The sequence below is a fragment of the Sminthopsis crassicaudata genome, chromosome 4, assembly GCF_048593235.1.
Source record: "Sminthopsis crassicaudata isolate SCR6 chromosome 4, ASM4859323v1, whole genome shotgun sequence".
NCBI lineage: Eukaryota > Metazoa > Chordata > Mammalia > Dasyuromorphia > Dasyuridae > Sminthopsis > Sminthopsis crassicaudata.
The window spans coordinates 409698192-409719008 of NC_133620.1; the positions used below are offsets into that span (position 1 = coordinate 409698192).

Sequence of the window (20817 nt, forward strand, 5' to 3'; positions counted from 1 at the left end):
AATGATGGGGAATCCAGAAAGAAAATCTCATGAATAATTCCATAAAAATTTCATAAAATTTTCACATTTATTTTCTGGCTTAACTGAAATCCACTTTGCAAAGCAGGGTGTTCTGTTTACTAATCATATACTTGCTTTACAAAGACTAGTAATTTTGACAATTTAGAAAGTCTGGGGGCAGAGCCAAGATGGCAGAATGAAGGCAGGAAGCTATTTGAGCTCTTCCAGTTTCCTTCCTAATCACATAAAATCAAGCCTCTGAACAGAGTCTGGAAAGACAGAGCCTATGAAGAGACAGAATGAAACAATTTCTTAGCTCAAGGTAGGTTGGAAGGACTTTAAGAAAGGTCAGTGTCACTGAAGTGAAAGGGGTGTCTGGCCCATGGGAAAGCCAGTGGGAGGGTCTTAAACCCAGCAATTAGCATTTGAGACAACAACAGCAGGGCAGACCAGTGGGGCAGCCTCTAATCCCAGCACAGAAGGCAAATTGCCAACCTGGGAAACCAGGCAACAATAGGCAAGATGAGGTCAGGCTAACCTCCTTCTCCCTTTTCCCACCTCCCACAAACAAGACACCAAACCCAAAAGCCCCCTGTGCTCAGTCAAGGTTCAGAGTTGCCCAAGAAGCTTGGAACAATACCTACTGTGCCCCAGGATCAGAGCTCAAATTTGAAAATAGGAAATAGGAAAAAGAAAGAAAGTGAGCAAGAAACAGAAAGGAACCTTAGCCACAGATACCTACTATGGTAACAGGAAAGACCAAAACACTAACTCAAAAGAGGACAAGCAATGCCCACATGCAAAATCTCAAAGGGGGATATGAATTAGTTTCCAGCTCAAAGAAGCTTCTTGGAAGAGCTCATAAAGAATTTTAAAAATCAAATAAGAGAGATAAAAATTGGGAAAAGAAAATGGAGATATCCAAGAGAGTCAACAGCTTGGAAAAGGAAAATAATTCTTTAAAAAATGCAATTGGTCAATTACAAAAAAATCCATTGAAGAAATCAATTCCTTAAAAAATACAAATTGGCCACTGAAATAAACCCACTGAAGAAAAGAACACTTTTAAAATTAGAATGAATCAAATGGAAAAGAAGATACAAAAGTTAATTGAAGAAAATAATATTATTATTAAAACTAGAACTGGGCAAATGGAAGCTAATGACTCTATGAGACATCAAGAATTAGTTAAACTAAAAAGAATGAAAAAAATAGAAGCAAATGTAAAATACCTCATTAGAAAAACAACTGATCTGGAAAATAAATCCAGTAGATACAATTTAAAAACCACTAGACTACCTGAAAGCCATGACCAAAAAAGAGCCTGGACAGCATTCAAGAAATCATCAAGGAAAATTGCCCTGATATGCTAGAACCAGAAGGCAAAATAGCCATTGAATCAATCATCCATCAATCTCCTGAAAGAGATCCCCAAGGAAAACTCCAAGAAACATTGTTGCAGAACTGCAGAACTATAATCTCAAGATAAAAATACTGAAGGCTGCTAAAAAAAAATTTTTTTTTTAAAGTATTGAGAGCCAAAGTCAGAATTACCAAGATTTGGATGCTTTTATAGTAAAGGATCAGAGAGCCTAAAATACCATATTCCAGAAGACAAGAATCTAGGATTACAACCAAAAATCAACTACCCAGTGAGAATGAGCATCATCTTTCAGGGGAAGAGAAAGACCTTCAGTGAAGTAAGGGACTTTCAAACATTTCTACTGAAAAGACCAAAACTAAATAGAAAATTTGATCTACAAATACAAGACTCAAGAGAAGCACAGAAAAAAGCAAAGAAAAAAAAAACATTATTTAAAGGATAAATGATTATATCCTTACATAGGAAGATGATACTTGTAATTCTTGAGAACTATATCTTTCATTAGGGCAGATAGAAGGGACATATGTAGACAGAGGATGTGGGTATAAATTGATTCTGATATTTTATTGATGATATTTTTTAAAAAAAGACATTAAGAGATAGAAAAAAAGAATTGTACTTGGAGAAGAGGAAAGGGGAAGTAAAAATGGGGCAAATTAAATCATATGAAGAAGCACAAAAGACCTATTAGAGTAGAGAGAAAGAAGGGAGGAAGCTTAATCTCATCAGTCTTGGTTCAAAGAATTACATCTACATATATATAAATATATAAATTTATAATAATTATAAATTTATAAATTTATATAAGTATATAAATTTATCCTACCCTAAATAGGAAAAGAAAAGGGGAACAAAAAGGGAAGGACTGAATAGAAGGGAGGGCAAAAACAGGAGAAAGGTATAAGAGGAGGGAAGAGGGGTGATAAAAGGGAGGGCAGACTAAAGAAGAGTTTGGTCAGAAACAAAACACTAAAGAGTGTCAGGGACAGGGTAGAAAGAGAAAAAAAGCATAAATGGGAAAAAATTAAGATGGAGAGAAATACATAGCTGGTAATCATAACTATGAATATGAATGGGATGAACTCTTCCATAAAACAGAAGCAGATAGCAGAATGGATTAAAAACCAGAATCCTATAATATGTTGTGTACAAGAAGCACATTTGAAACAGAGAATTACACGCATTAAGATAAAAGGCTGGAAAAGAATATATTATGTTTCAGCGAAAACAAAACAAACAAACAAACAAAAAAAAAAAACAACAGAGGTGGCAGTTCTGATCTTAGATAAAGCAAAAGCAAAAGGAAAAAAATATATATATAATTAAAAGAGATAAGGAAGGAAGCTACATTTTGTTAAAAGTACCATAGACAATGAAGTACTAAACATATATGCCCTGTGATATAGCATCCAAATTCTTAGAGAAGTTAAGTCAGTTACAGAAAGAAACAGACATCAAAACTATATATATATATATATATATATATATGGGGGAACCTCAACCTCACCCTCTCAGAATTAGATATATCTAACCACAAAATAAATAAGGAAAAAATTAGGGAGGTTAATAGAATTTTAGAAAAATTAGATATGATAGAACTCTAAAGTTCTCTGGAGTTACCCATGTTGAATGGGGATAAAAAGCAATATATTTTTTTTTTTTCTCAGTGGTACATGGTACCTACACAAAAACTGACCATGTATTAGGGCACAAAAATCTCACAATCAAATGAAGAAAGGCAGAAATAGTAAATGCATCTTTTCAAATGATGATGTGATGGAAATCATATTCAAAAGAGACCAGAGAAAATTAGATTAACAAACCAATTGGAAATTAAATAATCTAATTCTAAAGAATGAGTGAATCAAACAACAAATCATAGAAACAATAATTTCATACAAAAGAATGACAATGATGAGACAGCATATCACAATTTAGGGACGTAACCAAAGCATTCTTAGGTAAAGTTTTGTATCTCTAAATGCTTACATGAATAAAATGGAGAAAGAGAAGATCAATGAATTGGGCTTGCAACTACAAAAACTAAAAAAAAAGAACAAATTAAAACCCTCCAATTAAATACCAAGTTAGAAATTCTGAAAATCAAAAGAGAGATTAATAAAACTGAACCCAACAAAATAAGATAAACCTTTAGCTAATTTGATTACAAAAAGAAAAAAAAAAAAACAAATTACCAGCATTAAAAATGATACCACCAATGAAAAAGAAATTAAAGCAATAATTAGCAGTTATTTTGTCCAACTATATGCCAAGAAATCTGACAATCTAATTGAAATGGATGGATATTTACAGAAATATAAATTGCTCACATTAACAGAAGAGGAAATAAAATACTTAAACCCATTTTAGAAAAAGAACTTGAATAAGCCATCAATGAACAATGGACCAATCCCTAAGAAAAAAATCTCCAGGGCCAGATGGATTTACAAGTAATTTCTGCCAAACATATAAAGAACAATTGATTCCAATACTATATAAACTATTTGGAAAAATAGGCAAAGAATGAGTCCTGACAAATTCCTTTTATAACATAAATATGGTGCTGATATCTAAATCAGGAAGAGTCAAAACAGAGAAAAAAATATATAGACCACTCTCCTTAATGAATATTGATTCAAAAATTTAAAATATTAGCAAAGAGATTACAACAACTTATCAGCAGGATCGTACACTATGACCAACTGGGATTTATGCCAGGAATGAAGAGCTAGTTTAATATAAGAAAAACTATTGGCATAATTGACTATGTTAATAGCAATTCAAAAAGAAATTATATGGTAATTTCAAGAGATGCAGAAAAAGCTTTTGACAAAATGCAAACCCCATTCCTATTAAAAACACTAAAGAGTATAGGAATAAATGAAGTGTGAATATGAATCAAGACATACTGTTTTTAATCGTTTTTTTCTATTGTTTTTTTCTCATGGTATTTCCTTTTTGTTCTGATTTTTCTTTCTCAAAATGACTCATGTAGAAACATTTATAAAATGAATGTACATGTATAACCTAAAATAAGTAAATAAATAAAAAAAATTAAAAAAGGAAATCTTTACTGATAATTCTTTTCTTACCCATTATAAAAAATACTATAGTTGACCGTGGAAATCTGAAAACACCATTTGTCCTCTGTCAAACTATTCGCCCAAGGTACACAGATTTGGGATATTTTCCCTTGAGGGCTGGCCACTGAACAAAGAAGTAATCTGAAAAGTGGTAAAGAATCTTTCCGGAAAGGGATAAGGTTTCCACTCTGCAGATACTCTCAACGTAGACAATGATCACTTTCTTTATTCCTAGTATCCCAAGAAGAAGGGCAGATGCACAGATAGGAACACATGTTCCTGGTCCATTACACAACACCTAAAAAAGAAGAGAAAGAGAAAACTTTAAAAGTAAAGTTCAAATGGATAGTATCAAACCAAATATTTGGTAAGTTTAGGTCTTTTATATCAAGAACAGTCAAATATTAGAGAAATTCAGTGGTAGCCTGACTTTTACATTATTCTTTGTCATGCATTAAGGCCAATTACACTACAAAATCAACTAAAACCTTTGTTTTGTATCAAGTAACCCAAGCAATAAGTTTCTGTTTATTTTTATGACTTAAAGTAAGCCAAACACTCTCATCTGGTTGCAGGAAAAAAATTTTAAATTGGAGTTTAACATATTGAGAAAAATACTTCTTAAAACAATGAAATCTGTCCTTTATTGGTAAAAATACATGTTTTAAAAAAGGGAATTTTGAAAAGATTGTTGGAACCCACCTGGCCTTAATCCAAGATTTCCTTTTCAACAAATTGGGATTGAAAAGGAATATCTAGTTAATGCTATTCAAGCCTTTCTTTAAAAGTGTAGGACTATCTCCTGAAAATGGAAAGGTTTTTAATGTTTCTTTAAGTTCTGTTATCTTTTACAGAAGACTGTGGATTGATGGGACAATAAATTTTTTGGCTATCTTATCCAGCTGAAGAATAAACATTTTCAGATATATTTAATGGAAACTTCTTTTATAATTCTCTTAAGAAAATAAAAGTATATTGTTTCATAGGACTGCTGTGAGATAAGGTAATTTGATTTTTCTATGGAAAGAAATGATATTAAGTACTGTGTATTAACTAATAATTAGCTGAAGTAGTAAAAATGAATGTGTTTTATCACATAAAGCTTTTTGTCACATGATGCCTCTGTGATACTATCTATATGTCATACTACTTGAAACCACGGCTTCTACTTTTTGTAGATCAAACTTCAACCCCTATTTACTTGGGGCTCTGACAGGTAAGCATTCTCTTTATTTTTTATTTTTCTCTGGTTTTTGGACATCGCCTGTCATTACAGAAGGTGGAAGTTGAAGGAAGCCAGGAAAACCAGGATGCAAAGGGCAAGAAGAAGAATATTCCAGGTATAGGGGCAGCCAGTGAAAAGCTATGGACGAAGGAGATGGAGGAGAACTAGGAAAGGAAAATCAAATAGTGCAGCTGGAACATGGAGTTTATAAAAGAGAATAACAAGAATTGGAAAAATAGATAGAGGCCAAGGTCTGAAGAATTTAAGTGATAAAGTACTGGCTTGGATATATAGCCTCAGATACTTACGAGCTGGGTGACCCTGGGCAACTTACTTACCTCTATTTGCTTAGTTCCTCATCTGTAAAATAAGTGAGAGAAGGAAATGGCAAACCACTGCACTATCTTTGCCCACAAAATGCCAAGTGGGGTCACAAGAAGTTGGACAGGACTGGAATGACTAAACAATAACAATAAAATTCACAATTTATTTAGATGTTTCCTAATTGATAGGTATCTACTCTGCTTCTAATCAATAAACATTTATTACTGTGCTAAGTGCTGAAGATACATAAAGTAGCAAAAGAATGTTCTCAAGGAGCTAAGAATCTAATGGGGGAGGCAAGATGTTAATAAATATATACAAAACAAGCCATATACAGGATAAACAGGAAAAAACAGAGAAGATACTGGAATTAAAAGGAGTTGAGAAATGCTTCCTTTAGAAGGGTGGGATTTCCAATGAGGTATTTTACATTTTCTTTTATTTTTTCTTTCTTTTTTTTTTGGTTTTGTTGGACTGATTCTTGATGCCTCATTGAGTCATTCACTTCCATTTATCCAATTCTAATCTTTAGCCAATTATTTTCTTCAGTTAGTTTTTTTTAAACCTCCTTTTATATTTGGCTAATTGTACTTTTAAAGTACTTTTAAATTGTACTTTTGTTTTGTTAATTTTTTTCCCATTTCACCAATTCTGTTTTTCAAGTAGTTATTTTCTTTTTCTATTTTGCTAAACCTATTTTTTAAGTTGTTTTCGTCAATATATTTTTTCCCCATTTCACCAAATGTATTTTTAAGAATTATTTTCTTCAATTTCTTTGTTTCCTTTTCCAAACTCTCCTGCAAAGCTCTCACTTCATTTCCCCATTTTTTCTTATGACTCTCTTTTAAGATTCTTTTTGAATTATTCCAAGAGAGCCTCTTGAATTGGAGACCAGTTCATATCTCCTTTTGTGGTTTCATCTGGGCGTTTTTTCCTTTAGTGTCCTCAAGATTTAGGTTCTGTTTTCCTCTGTTTCCATGGCTGCTATATGGTCAGAATCCTTTTTGCTTATTTCTAAAGGTTGAGGTCTGCTTCTAGGGCACAGAGAAGATTGTTCCAGGCTTCCTTTACAGGGCACAGGTACTTCTCATTGCACTGGGGCTGGTAGTGCCGCAGGCTTTCCCACTGTACTGAGTGGGCCTGGCCAACTCCTATTTATTATGCTAGAATTCAGGGGCTTACCATTTGCCTTCTGTAGTTGTATAGGAAGTCTCACAGCTAGTCTGTTGATCCACTGGCCTTCTGAACGAGGACAGAGTAGCCATCGATGCTGTATTTAGGCTAGAGCCTCCCACTAGATACCTATGGGAAGCAGGGGGGTGGGGAAGAGGGCCCTTCCCTCTCCCCTCCCCCCACCCCCCTATACTGGGCTGCATCCTCCCCTGCCCAATTGAGACAGACCTTTCCTGAAGTCCTTCCAAGATAACTTATGCTGGATATTTTTTACACTACAAATATTTGTGGGTTCTCTCACTACAAAATCCGTTTAGAGGCTTGATCTAATACTGATTCTGAGGAAAGCCAGGAGCAGCTCAGGCAAAATTCTATCTACTTTCTGCCATTTTGGTTCCCCAGTAGAATTTTAGTGGGTATGTAAAGGAAGACAGGGAAATCATTAGTCAGAGCTGGGGAAGGAATTTGTTCTGGGCATGGAGGAAAGCCAGGAAAAAATGTCCAGAGTTGGGAGAAAGAGTGACTTATTTGTGGAACAGTCAGGAGGCCCGTGTTACTAATTGAGGAGTAATTGAATATGAAGATCTTTGAATACCAAAACAATAATTTTGTATTTGATCCTGGAGGAAGGAAGAAGCCAAAGGAATTTTTTGACTAGGAGAAGGATTAGATCTGTGCTTTAGGAAAATTACTTTAATGTCTAAATGGAGGATGGATTGGAGTGGAGACAGACTTGAGGCAGGCATCTGCCTGCAGATCCACCACCAAGCATTTATAATAATCTGAACATGAGGTGATAAGGGCCTGTGTCAGGGTGGTGACAGTGGGAGAAAAAAGGAGTAATATTTGAGAGATGTTGCAGAGATGAAATGGCAGACGGTGGCAAGAATATGGCTTTGATAGGGACTGGGGGTACAAGGCCTTTTGAGAGATGAGAAGCTGAGAATGACTTCTAGATTGTGAGCCTGAGGGAAGATGGTATTGCTTTCTATAGTAATAGAGAAGAGGGAAAGTAGGGAGAAAGATAATGAAGTAGAATATTTGAGGGAACATTTATGTATGTTGAAATTCATTAATAAGATGGGAGTTGAAGTAGAGAGGAAGAATGGACCAGGCATTGAAGTTATCAAAAAAGAAGACAAATTTCTTGGAGTTGGTGGATAATAGTCACCAGGACTTGGATTTGTTAACAAATTTGGATAATGTGATCCTCTAAAGAAAAGCTGTTTTACCAGGAGACTCTGAAAGTGGCAATGGGGAGAAAGATGTATTTTGACTTTCCCAAATCATCCAATGTGTTTTTGTATACTAAAAGACTTGTTGATGATTTAATCCAAAAAAATGTTTTTTAAAAGAAAGAAATAGGTCATTGGCAGAATCTTGAGAAATAATTGTATTGAAGGGGTGGGAAATGATGAAGTCAGAGAGTAAAGAGGAAAAATATAAACATTAGTTTACGTAAGTCATGAGATCCACTTGAGGAAAGGATATTAAGAAGGTAGTTGGTAATGTCAAATACTTCAGAAAGATGAAAGAAGATAAAGGATAAAAAAAAAGCAATTGGATTTAGCAGCAAGATTATGATTTTAGAATTCAAGAAGCTGAGGAATAAATAGGTGGTGAGGAAGTTGATATCCTTTCTGACTAGATTTAAAGCTCCTGGAGTCATAATTTTTAGTTTATTAAGTGGGTAGACCAGTGTAGTGCCAATGGTTTAATTCAGGAGTTATCTATCTATAAAAAAGATAACTAATAAAGAAATATAGATACTTAATGAATAGGACAAATATAAATTCTATTGAAGTTCAGAGGGGGGAAGATTACTGGAATGACTAGGAAAGATCTGCTTAAAGAGATGGGACTTAAAGCCAAATGAAGAAAGCACTGGGAAGAATTAGTCAGAATGAAGAGATATAGGCTGTGTGAATGCCATAAGAAAAGTCATTAAAGGGAAGAATACAAAAGGCACTTTCAGGGATGATGGACAAATCTCAGGGAAAAATCTGGCTAGAATAAGGGTTTGGCTATGAGAGTCGTGGAAGATAAGGTTGGAAAATAGACTGGCACCAGATCTGGGTCCCAATTTCAATCCAGGTACATTGTAATTTACACTCTTTTAATGTCAACTATAAGCTTACAAGGATTTAAGGGCAAAATAGTAAGCTCAGTTTCTTTCCTTGAGAACTGCCAGTTCATATCTTTAGAATATTTATTAATTGAGGAACTTGAACCAGTTCTTTATACCTATTAGAAAAAGGCCTTTATCAGTGAAACCTGCAAATATCCCCCCACGCCCACCATTTAGTTGACTTATTTGTACAAAAATTTTTTAAATTTCATGTCATCAAAGTTATCTATTTTCACTTCTGTGACATTCTTTATTGCTTGATCATGTATTTTTCTCTTTTCTATAAATTTGATAGGTATTTTTCTCCATGTTTTTCTTGTTTGTGATATGATTTTTTTATATCTAGGTCAGGTAATTATTTGGACTTTGTATTATTATTTGGCTATATGAGGTATGAGGTGATGGTCTAACTCCATAGTGCTGTCCAAAGTTACAGCAGCTTTTTTCAAATAATGAGTCTTTATCCCCATATATGTGGTGCCAGGTATTGTAGTATGAGATACTTTTGCTTCTGTGTCTTGTATAACTAATCTGTTCTCCTGATGAAGTTCTATTTTTTAAAGTGATATCAAATTGTTTTGAGAATTATGGTTTTATAGTTTATACTTAATTATTTCCTGTGTGATTATTGACCTTTTTTGTCTCTACAAGAATGTACTTTTTCTTCTTTGATTGAATTTATGTTATATACATATACATATAAATATATATATATAAATATATATATATATATATATATATATATATATATATATATATATATAAAATGTATATAAATATATAAAATAGTATAAAACAGTTCAATTTTGTAGTTCAATTAAGTTATATAGTATTTGACTTTAAATTTTTGGATTTCCTTTTCATTAATAATATTTCCCAATTTTTTAGGCCCATATTTCTGTAAACAATGAGTTGTAGTTGTATTTATATAGTTCTTGTGTATATCTTGGTAAAGAAACTACATTTTCTAGTTTGTTTTAATAGAATTCCCCTTTCTATCTCTTTGTGCTAGGTTTTACTGGTATTATATAGATTTGTTAATGATTTGTGTGAATTATCTTATAAAATTCAATTTTGTTAATGAGAGAAATGATAATTAAAAACCAATATCTTGGAGAGATCTAGAGTGTTCCCATTCTTCAAAGTCTGATTTTTAATAGTCTCTTAAAGGATACTGCTAATAATGAGATTGGACTAACTTTCTTACTCAAGATGCTACCCTTGTGGAAGCTTTTGTGTTCTGCTCAGGCTTGGGTAGCAGTATACATTTTTCAAATAGATAGGCCAAAGTTGTGGGTCATTTGGTATAGAAAGAATTTCTCTGTCCAAAGATGACAAGATGACACTCTCAATCCTTCATTTTAATACAGATCATCTTCCAATTGATTGCCATCTCTTAGAAACACCTACTCTTTGAAAGGTATGTGAACTGTGAACCTGTCATGTTTTTGGTCTAAGAGAGATGGTCAAATGACCAACCTTTTATTTAAAACGTGTTAGCCTTATCAGCAAAATGATTAAATTACCCAGAAACTATGTTTCTTGAATCTTTTTAGTCATCACATTGAAGTTACTGTTTTGTTTTATTGACTAGAGGGTTATTATCTAAGTACATAATATCTACAAAAAAGTGATAATTTTGCTTCTTTACATTTACTTATTTTCTTTTTATTTCTACAACTAGCACTTCTAGTACTATGTGAAACAGAAGTGATGACAATGGATATCCTCATTTTACCAGAAAAGATTCTAGTTTACCTCCATTATGAATAACAGTAACTCTTAATTTTAGATATGTATTATTTGTTTTTTTAAGGAGGGGATGTTTTATTCTTATATTTTCTAGTGTTTTTAACAGAAATGAACATTATATTTTTTCAACATCTATTTATATAATCACAATTTTGTTATTAATCTAGTTAATTAAGATGACAGTTTCCTTAATAGTAAGCCAATCTAGTATCCCTCATACAAATCCTTAGCATATAATTCTTGTGGTACATTGTTTTACTCTCTATGCTAATATTTTATTTTATTTTTTTTTGTATTAATGTATATTAGGGATGAATATAAGGTGTGTGGCTTTCTTTTTTTCCCCTAGTTTATATATCAAGACCACAAATTATGTGATGGATGAAATTTTGTAGGGTACCTTCTACAATTTTTGTAAATAGTTTATATAATGTTGAAAATAATCATTCTTTGAATTGACAGAATTTACTTGTGAATCCATTTGGTCTTGGTGTTTTTCTCTTTGGAAGTTAAATCTAAGTTTTATTTAATTTCTTCCTTTAAAAGTAAATTGTTCAAATTCTGTGTTTCTTGGTCTGTTTATCTGGGTACTTTATATTTTTATAAATATTCATTTATCAGTTTTATTTGACATACAATCAAACAAAATAATTTCTTTAATATCCTTTATTTCTTTTGACTTTTTATGAGTTCTACTTTTTTCTTTAAATACTAGTAATTTGATGTAGCTAGATGGTGCAGTGGATAGAATATCAGTCCTGAAATCAGGAGGACCTGAGTTCACATCTGGCTTCAGACACAACATTTTCTAGTTGTGTGACCCTAGGCAAATCACTTAATCCCAACTGTCCCAGCAAAACAAACAAACAAACAAATAAATGTGTGTGTGTGTGTGTTTTTTTATTTATTAATTCATTGGTGGGGGGGGGTTGTTGTTTTCAATTTTGATTCTCAGGATTTCTAATTTGGCCTTTAACCGGGATTTAAAAAAAAATTTTTTTTTAAGTTATATTCTCAATTCCTTGATAATCTTATAAGCTTCTATTAAGTTTCAACTGAACTCAACAGAATCAGGAATAGCAATTATGATTTCAGATAAGGCTACAACACAAATCATTTTAATTGAAGTAAAGAGGGAAATATTTTTTCTGAAAGGCAACACAGATAATAAATGGATTTTAATACTTTATATATATATACATTCAAAAGTAAAGCTTCCAAATAGTTAAAGAAAAAAACTAAATGAATTACAAGAAAACAAAGACAGTAAAAGCATAATAGTGGGAACCTCAATTTGTTCTTATTGGCCCTAGGCCTTAACCAAAAAATAAACAAGAATTTAAGAATTTGAAGAGTATTTTATGAAAATTGGATCTGATAATCTTCTGATGATTATTGAATGTAAAGAAGAAGAATTATATAGATTTCTCAGCTATATGTGGCACTTTTACAAAAACTGATCATGTCTTAGGACATAAAAACCTCACAAACAAATGCAGAAAAACAGAAACATATACATGTTTTATTGAACACAATGCAGTATATTAAATAAATAATTGCTGAAGAAAAAAAAAGTATTAAAAATCACCTGGAAACAAAAATAATTATAAAGGGCTGATGGACCAAACAACAAAACATAGAAACAATAAATTTTGTAAATTATAATAATCATAATGAGACGGCATATCAACATTTTTGGAGTGTACCCACAGCAGTCTTTAGGGAAAAATTTATATCCCATTCTCTTTTCAAGTTTTTTCCCTCAAAAGAGTCTCAAAGACTTAGCTTTCACTCTCCATACTTGACTATATGTAAAGTATATAAAGATAAATTAAATTTGTATTGAGATTCTGGGGTGTTGATAAATGGTAAGAGTTCTACATTTGGAATCATTGGACCTAATTTCAAATCCTCATTTTATTCCTTACTGCCTATGTAATATTATCATATAACCTCTTTATTTGTTTTCTCTGGAAAATGAGAAGGTGGGCCTATATGGTCCTTTCCAGCCTGAAATCTATAATTATATAATTTGGCTAGTAAGGCAGAAGTGTTTTATGTTAGTCCTAAAATCTCCCACATCTTAGAAACAATGGAAGACATATAGTGTTCCTTGGCGACACTCAACCATTCTAAAGATATACAGAAGCTAGAAATTCTCACTGCTTCCCCAATTCTTTGGCAGGGCAAAACTGGCAAATGGATCAGAGTGGTTGTTAACACATACACATATCTGCCACTTCTTTCACCTAAATCTATGTCCTTCCTTCTGATACTTCTGACCTGGTTTCAGATTCCTAACATATCATATTCCTGTAGAAATGAACCTAGGGTAATTAAAATTACACTGTCAAGTTAAATTTCATTTGTCCCCCTTAACTTTGCAGGTTGTGAGTATTTTCAACTAAGGAAATTGAGTTTTTTGGTTTTCCTGTGCTTTGGATCAGAAGGTCAAGGTGACAACTTCCTGACAATTTGACCTTTAAAAAAATTTCTATTTGTTTACTTCCACTATTAAGTTTAATGAAATAGGACATGCATTTGTGGCTTCAGAGAAAATTAGAAAGTTGAGTTTAAATATAGATTGGAAATTATTAATTTTTTTTTTTTTTAATGATAGGAACTACCTTTAACAAGTCACTTAGTTTTGATGGATTAGGAATACTTTTTAGAGGATTAAGTGGAAAAACAGTTTCAAAGGAATAGGGAGTGTCCCTCTTAAACAGGAAGAATTGGTTTCATTTCAAAGAAGTTATATAACTCCTGAATACTATCAAGGCCCTATGTTAAATAGGTAAGTGATATTTTCTTTCGGACCTTTATTTTCTTCTTAATGCATACTATTTTCAAGTAAATATAGGCTGGCAGTTTTTCTTACAGTTATTTTTTGTCCATAGTCAACTTTATCAGCAAAAAGGGTCTCAAGAATTTTTATACAGGGTACTTTAATTCTATAATTCTGAGCAACTAGTATCTTCTTCATAGGCTTCTAGATTTTGAGTGTTTTTAAACTTAAAAATACAAAGACTCACAGAAGTATTTTGAGAATTTAAAACAAATAAAAGACTCAAATGGAACCTAAAAACAACCCCCAAACCTGAGGATTATTAGATTTTTTCTGATAATATTGAAATAGTTATATATTGGGATATTGGGGAATTGGTAATTGATCTATCAATATTGTAGTAGTATGCCTATCCCATAACATTGACTTTTCAAAACCTTTTATCATCTTTGCCAATTTGCTGAGTTGTATGTGTCCCTTTTTTAAAAAAATCAGTAGACTTTTTGGAGAAGTGACAACCTGCCAATGCTAATATGCTTTCATGAAAAATGTGCTTCATTTTCCCCTGTGGAAACTGGGAAACACAAGAAAACATACTCTGTACTCAAGTAGTATAACTATAACTCATGACACAAAGTACCCAGATAGCAAAAAAAAGACAATAAAACAAAAAAAAAAAAAAATCATCCTTCTCTTAAGCCCATGCAGAAAAGTGGATTTGTGTGTGTCAGTTTCTCTACTGTCTTCTAATAGCCTACTAGATGAACAGTAAGATTTACAAAGATGCTTCTCCAGGTAAATATAACACTGAGTCAAAACAAATGGGAAATTAAAATATAAAATAAAATTTATAAGCCCCTCCTCCCCAAAATCTAACTTGATTAGTCAGGACTCTGACTATCCACTATGAGCTTTTCTGAAAACTCATTTTATCACTGTTTGTGTCTTCCTAAAATTTTTTTTTTCTTGAAACCTTAACATGCCTCCTGAGCTAACTCCTCTATAGAATGTTATCCAATGGATATTACATGTACTTTTTATGAATCCTTTTTAATTTGCTTTCCCAAAACCAATGCTGCATGTTAAACTACACTGTTTTCCTTACCTCTATCACATACCAGCAAGGGCCTTCCATGTGGATGAAATTAGAGCCAGAAAATTTTTTTCCTTTCCACCTTCTAAAGAATGAAATTGTCAGTAAGTCAAATCAAGAAATTTTTAGCTGCTCTGTTTTTTTGGCAAAAAGAGGTTCTTTATAGATATCTTGTTAACTGACATCTCCCTGGTATCACTATTAAGTCATGTGCAAGGCTTATTATCTGTTCCCTGAACTCATTTCTTTCTTCTTTCTGTCGAGGTGACTTGTAAAATAATCTGATGAGAGAACTACTCTCCCTCCCAAATTTCTTTACTTAAAATACTGTAATGCTTTTCCCCTGGTTCCTGAATTTGTTCATGTGTGAGTATACATTTTTCATTTACAAAACCACTGTGGCCTCTTTTACCTATCTTATTATATATGTCTACTCAAAGCCATTTCCCAGACATGGGTCTTATTGCATTAAGTTTAATATGAAGTTAAATGTGTCCCCTTCTGTTAAGATCTCTTGTTCATCTTCCTTGTTGCCTATACTTTATCCAATTGGAACATTGTAACTTTGAGATCAGGGATTTTCCTATTGGCTCTTTTTTTGGACTTTGTCTCATCAATTTATGGGTTTATCTCAAGTATTATTCTTCTTATACTATGGATAGTGTCTATGGAATCTAACTGGGTGAATATATGTATGTAGACTGTCTTCTCTTTGTCACTTCCCCTTCCTTTTCAACTTTCATCTGTCAGTTCTTTTAGGATCTAAAGCCAGTTCATCAAAGGCAATGAGGTTCTCTTACTATTTCTATACTTGGACTTCAAGCTACCTTTGTTCGGTCCTTTCAAGTCAAAAAAAAAATTCTTGATAGGGAAAACAAAACAAGGGTTGAACTGCTATGTATTTTCTCCAGTCAGTGGGCCTGTCCTTTCTCTGATGTTCCTTTTTTCTCAGTGCAGATAAGAAAAAATACCATTTCCTGTTTTATTATCTTTATCTTTCATTGGACAGGCTCAGTTCATTCTGAGCTATAGTATTAGTGACACTATTACTTTATGACCATCCTATGCCTTTGTATTCTTTTGTTACCTATCAATGCTTTTATATAGTATGTATACATCTTTTAAAAATGAGAAGTTGGTGATGATTTGCCTGTGTATACACATCAATCTCTTGAGATAGCAGCTAGTGGTTCAGTGTTTAAATGTGAGTTCAAATATAGCTTATATACTTCTTCAACTGTAAAATGGAGATAATATTACCTACCTCCCAGGTTGTTGTGAGGATCAAGTAAGATAATTGCAAAGTGTTTATTACAGTGCCTGGTACACAGCAGGTACTTAATACATATATCCTTCATTATCTGAAGATTTTATTTTTATTCTAGAGATTCCTTTATTCCTCTTAGGCTAACTTCTTTAGAACTTGTGATTCATGGGATCCTACCTATTCTTTTTATGAACCTTCTGCAATCTGTTGTCTTAAAATCTAGGCTGCACAGTAGAAAATTCATGGCTTTCTTTCCATTTGTCACAAATTCCATGATGAAATGGTAATTTTTCTCCCAAAGGTTCTTATCATTTCCACCTCCAAAAACCACTATTCCCACTTGCTGATAAGAATCAGATCCAGAATAAAATTGCCTCTTGATGGTACCTCTTTCTTTCAAAAGATAAATTATCATTAAGGCAATTATTAGTTGCTTTATTTTAATGGAAAGATTTTAGTTAATCTTTACTCCAGTGTTCTCTGCCATGTTTCCTCCTGCTTTCTCCGTTTCTCCCAGAAAGAATAAAGAATCACTGAAGATTTTCGGGAATGAAAGGATCAGATTTGTGTCATTATGAAAACAGCTCTGGCAATAGTTTGAAGGGCAGATTAGATAGAGGAGATTGGAGGTGGGGAGACTGGTTAGATGGCTACTTCTAACAGTCTAAATGAGATGTAATGAGGGCCTAAATTAGGGAGTGGCAGTCAGAATAAAAGGGAGGGACAGATGTCACAGATACTACAGCAAAATTAATGACATGATTTGGCAAATGACTGGATATAGGAAATGTGGGAGAACAGTAGAAGACAAAATGAGTCTCAGGACAAACTGACATGTGTTGCTTAATCACCCTACATGGCACAGGTTGCAGCTTCCTGGCAGAGACATGCTAGGGATATGATCACATTCCACTTGGTTAGACAGCCTGGATCATCTGGCAAAACCAGAATGGAAAAACTGGGGACCTGGTTGCAGAATAGTTCAGATGAGATACAGCATTTATTTGAATAAAAAAGCATTAGTCTTTTTTCAGGTCAGTGATGAGGTTTTAAGTCAATGTTTATCTGCAAAATGTTCTTTCTTTCACCACCAAAGGTCACCGATTATGAGCCTGATGGGTTGAGAGGTTAATTCCAGATGCAAAGAGCACTGAACCTCCAACTATCCTGCTTTCAACAGTGGAACACTGAGAATCTCAGTTCAAAAGCTTGTGCCTCATATATGAGCCAGCGAGCCAGCATCTGTGGCTTTGAGTTTGCAGTGAAAGAAAAGTTACTATGCCTAAATGGCTTCACAATGAATGACTAAGGATGAAATTTAGAGCAGAAGAGAAATGAGACTTCTTGTGGTTAACTATATTGCCTATTTTATATCTCGAGTAGACCAACACTAGCCCTTTAAAAATCCCAAACCAAAAAACTAAGCTCTCGCCTTTCTTCCTCCTGCTGAGGCGGTTGCCGTGCCACAGTCCAGGCATCTTGCTACCATGGTGGCTATGTCTTTCAGGCCCTTTTAAGTCCTTCTTTAAAAGGAAGGGGAGGAGGAATAATCGTGGAAGAATAACCTGCTACTATTTGTCCCATGTGCAAAAGGATGTAAGTTATTTACAGGATTTGTAAACCCAAGATCTGAAATGAAATGCTGCTGAAGGAAGGAAGTATCTTCCATGCCATGATTTGAAATGAAGTTATGCTATCCTGAGCTAAATCCAACTTCCTAAATATTGATCTGTGCATTACATTGTTACCAAGGAGAGAGCTCCCTGCTGTGTTTCATGCTAACATTTGATTGTTGTTAAGAGTTCTACCTCTGCCAGCTGTCTGGCCCAATAAGGCCCTCCCTGCCTTTGATTTTTCAAAAAATAAAACAAAAAACCAGGCCTCAGGAAAGAAGTAATCAGCTTCTTTTTATCCCAGGAAGTACAAACAAGTAAGTGTCCAGTGGAAGAATCTAGCAAGGATGTTGCATGGCATCAAAAACATTTTAGTTTGGTTGAATGCCTAGGAAATTTTGCTATTAGGAGCCCTCATTTTTCTTTTTGTTTATTTTGCTTCAAATTTAAGAAATAAAAGAAGCATTTCTATATTATGGTAGAAGAGAAAAAAAAGATGATTACATATGAAACTACAAATTTTAAATCTATATTGTCTTTCTGGCAGATAGTTGGCCATTCTGGGATGTCTCATCAATGTCTTGGAAGTCAATTCATTCAACAAGTATTTACTGCATGTGTTCAGCTCTGAGGCAGACCTTTGAGATGAGAAATATAAATGAAACAGAAAGCCAGAGAATCTTACAATTGGAAGGACCTTAGAGGCCAAACAACAATAGAATTCAGGGCTAGAAAGGACCTTAAAGGTCATCTTAGTCCAATGCCCCCATTTTATGTATTTGAAGTGAGACCTGGAAAGCATAAGTTATATAATCTATAACATATACAACCAACCTATACCTGAATAAAATACCTGAACTCTCTATGTCCCAGACAAATTCACTTACAAGTCATAGTATCACCTTCCTGATGTCATGATCTTCTTTGAGAATGAAAGACAAACAACAATCTCGTATACTTCTCTGCGACCTACTAAAGTGTGTGAATTTTCTTCTAATGGGGTGCTCAGAAATGAATCAAAGAAGTGAAAGAGGAAATGATCAAACTAGAGAAAAAGAATTATCATAGGGGGTACAGTGGATAGAGCACTAGCCCTGAAGTCAGGAGGACCTGAGTTCAAATGTGACCCCAGACACATCATTTAACTCCATTTGCCTCAGGGGAAAAAAAGAATTATCACCTTCCTAGTTCATGATACACAACTTCATTAATATAGCTTAGAAGTACATTATTGGCATTGATTTTGCTAGAATGTAACACTGTTGACTTATTCTGGACATCATCCAATAAAAACCACAGATATTTTTTCATGAACCATTATCTAGCTATATAGTTCTCATTTTGCATTTGTGTAGTTGATTTTTTAAAAAAGATAAGAATCCTATGACATTACTACTCCGCCTAACTAGGCTATCTCCATCATCATTCATGTAACTCCATGTTTCTCTCTGCTGTGACATGTTTCCTCTATGTGAAGGCTAAAATTTAAGGGAGGGCCTGAAATAGTTTAATCTCATGCCATCCTCAATGAACTTTTCTTCAATTACTGATATTCTGCCTGGATTCACCACTCAATAGTAAATATATTCCAGTGTCTTATACTCACTCCATTTTTTTTCCAATTCAACATTTATTGATATTCTATGAAATGACAAAGATAAAAAGGGACAAACCATGAGAAAGAAAAAAAAAAAAGGGAAAACTTATACTCACTCCATTCTAGGGTTCTTGAACAACTGGGATACCCTATTCTTTATCTTCACAACTTGCCTCTCCCTCGGCCTATTGATCTCAACCTTACTCTATCCCTCCCCCCATCCCTAAATCCTACTCCACCCCCCCCCCCTTCCTCTGGAATGCCTGCCTCAGAAAAAACAAACTTCTTTTCATCTGAAATTTCTTTCTTTTGTGATCCTTCTATTTTCAGGCCCTCACAGAAACATGGATCCCTCTTATTATCACAGTAGCCATGTTTATTGTTGCTAGGACTGCCTACACTTTTTCTCATATCTCTAATTCATTGTTTTTGGTAGGGGAAGTAAAAATACTCCTTGTTTCCCATGGCTACTTCCACTTCAGCCATTTTCACTAAGCAGTCTCTCTTCCCTGGATGCTCATAAGAAACAAATATATCCCCCAATCCAGAATCTGGGGGCTGTTATCTCTAGCCTCCTAGAATATTCTCCTACCTGTTAATTAGTCAACAAGTATGTATTAAGTACTCACAAAGGGCCAGACCCTATGCTAAATGCTAAAGATACAAATAAAGACAAAATACAATCCCTGTTCTCAAGAGGCTCACATTCTAATGGGGAGGGATCATGTCAAAAATTGTACCTACCAGATAAAGCACAAAGAAAAGATAATCTCAGGATGAAGGCAATAGCAGTTGGGGGCATCACAAAAGACCTCTTGAAGGAGGTGGGTTTTGAGCTTTCTTGAAGGAAACCAGAAGGCAAAAGATGAGAAGAACTCATTCCAGCATGAATGATAAGCCAGGAAGAAGGCATACAGTCAGAAGGTGAAGGACAGATGAAGGACAATCAGAAGATGAAGGATAGATTAAAGACAGTCTGGAGACGAAGCACAGAGGAAGGGTAGTCAGGAGAAGAACAGATGGAGACCAGAGCTGCTAGACCACAAAGTACTTGGGAAGGGAGTAAAGATAAGAAGACTGAAAAGGTAGTAATGGGCCAGGTGGCAAAAGTTTTAAAAGCTAACCAGAGGACTTTATATTTTGATCTTAGAGGTAATAGGGAGCCACTGGAGCTTACGGGGGGGCGGGGGGGAAGGGAGTGACACTATCAGTTCTACATTAGGAAAATCACTTTGGCAACTGAGTAGATGATTTGAAGTAGGAAAAGACTTGAAGTGATACCACCTAGGAAGCTACTATAATAATCCAAATGTGAAGTTATAAGAGCCTGTGCCACCATGGAAATTGAATGAGTGAAGAGAAGGGCATGTATAGGAGAGAAGGTTGAAATGGT

The 20817-nt window shown here is 34.0% G+C and overlaps 1 protein-coding gene across 3 annotated transcripts in view; it reads right to left on the reverse strand.

The window, feature by feature from the left end:
* The window catches only part of ALG14 (ALG14 UDP-N-acetylglucosaminyltransferase subunit), a 125538-nt gene that overhangs the window by 20769 nt on the left and 83952 nt on the right, over positions 1-20817 (reverse strand). For 2 of the 3 annotated variants that reach the window (XR_012481358.1, XR_012481357.1), the window contains one exon: positions 4477-4765. Coding sequence is in view for 1 of the 3 variants with exons in the window: in XM_074262749.1 (XP_074118850.1) it covers positions 4535-4765 (231 nt within the window). In the remaining 2 variants the exon portion in view is untranslated. Of the gene's footprint in view, positions 1-3823; positions 4766-20817 lie in introns of those variants that run through there. The other variant, XM_074262749.1, reaches the window with a different exon arrangement.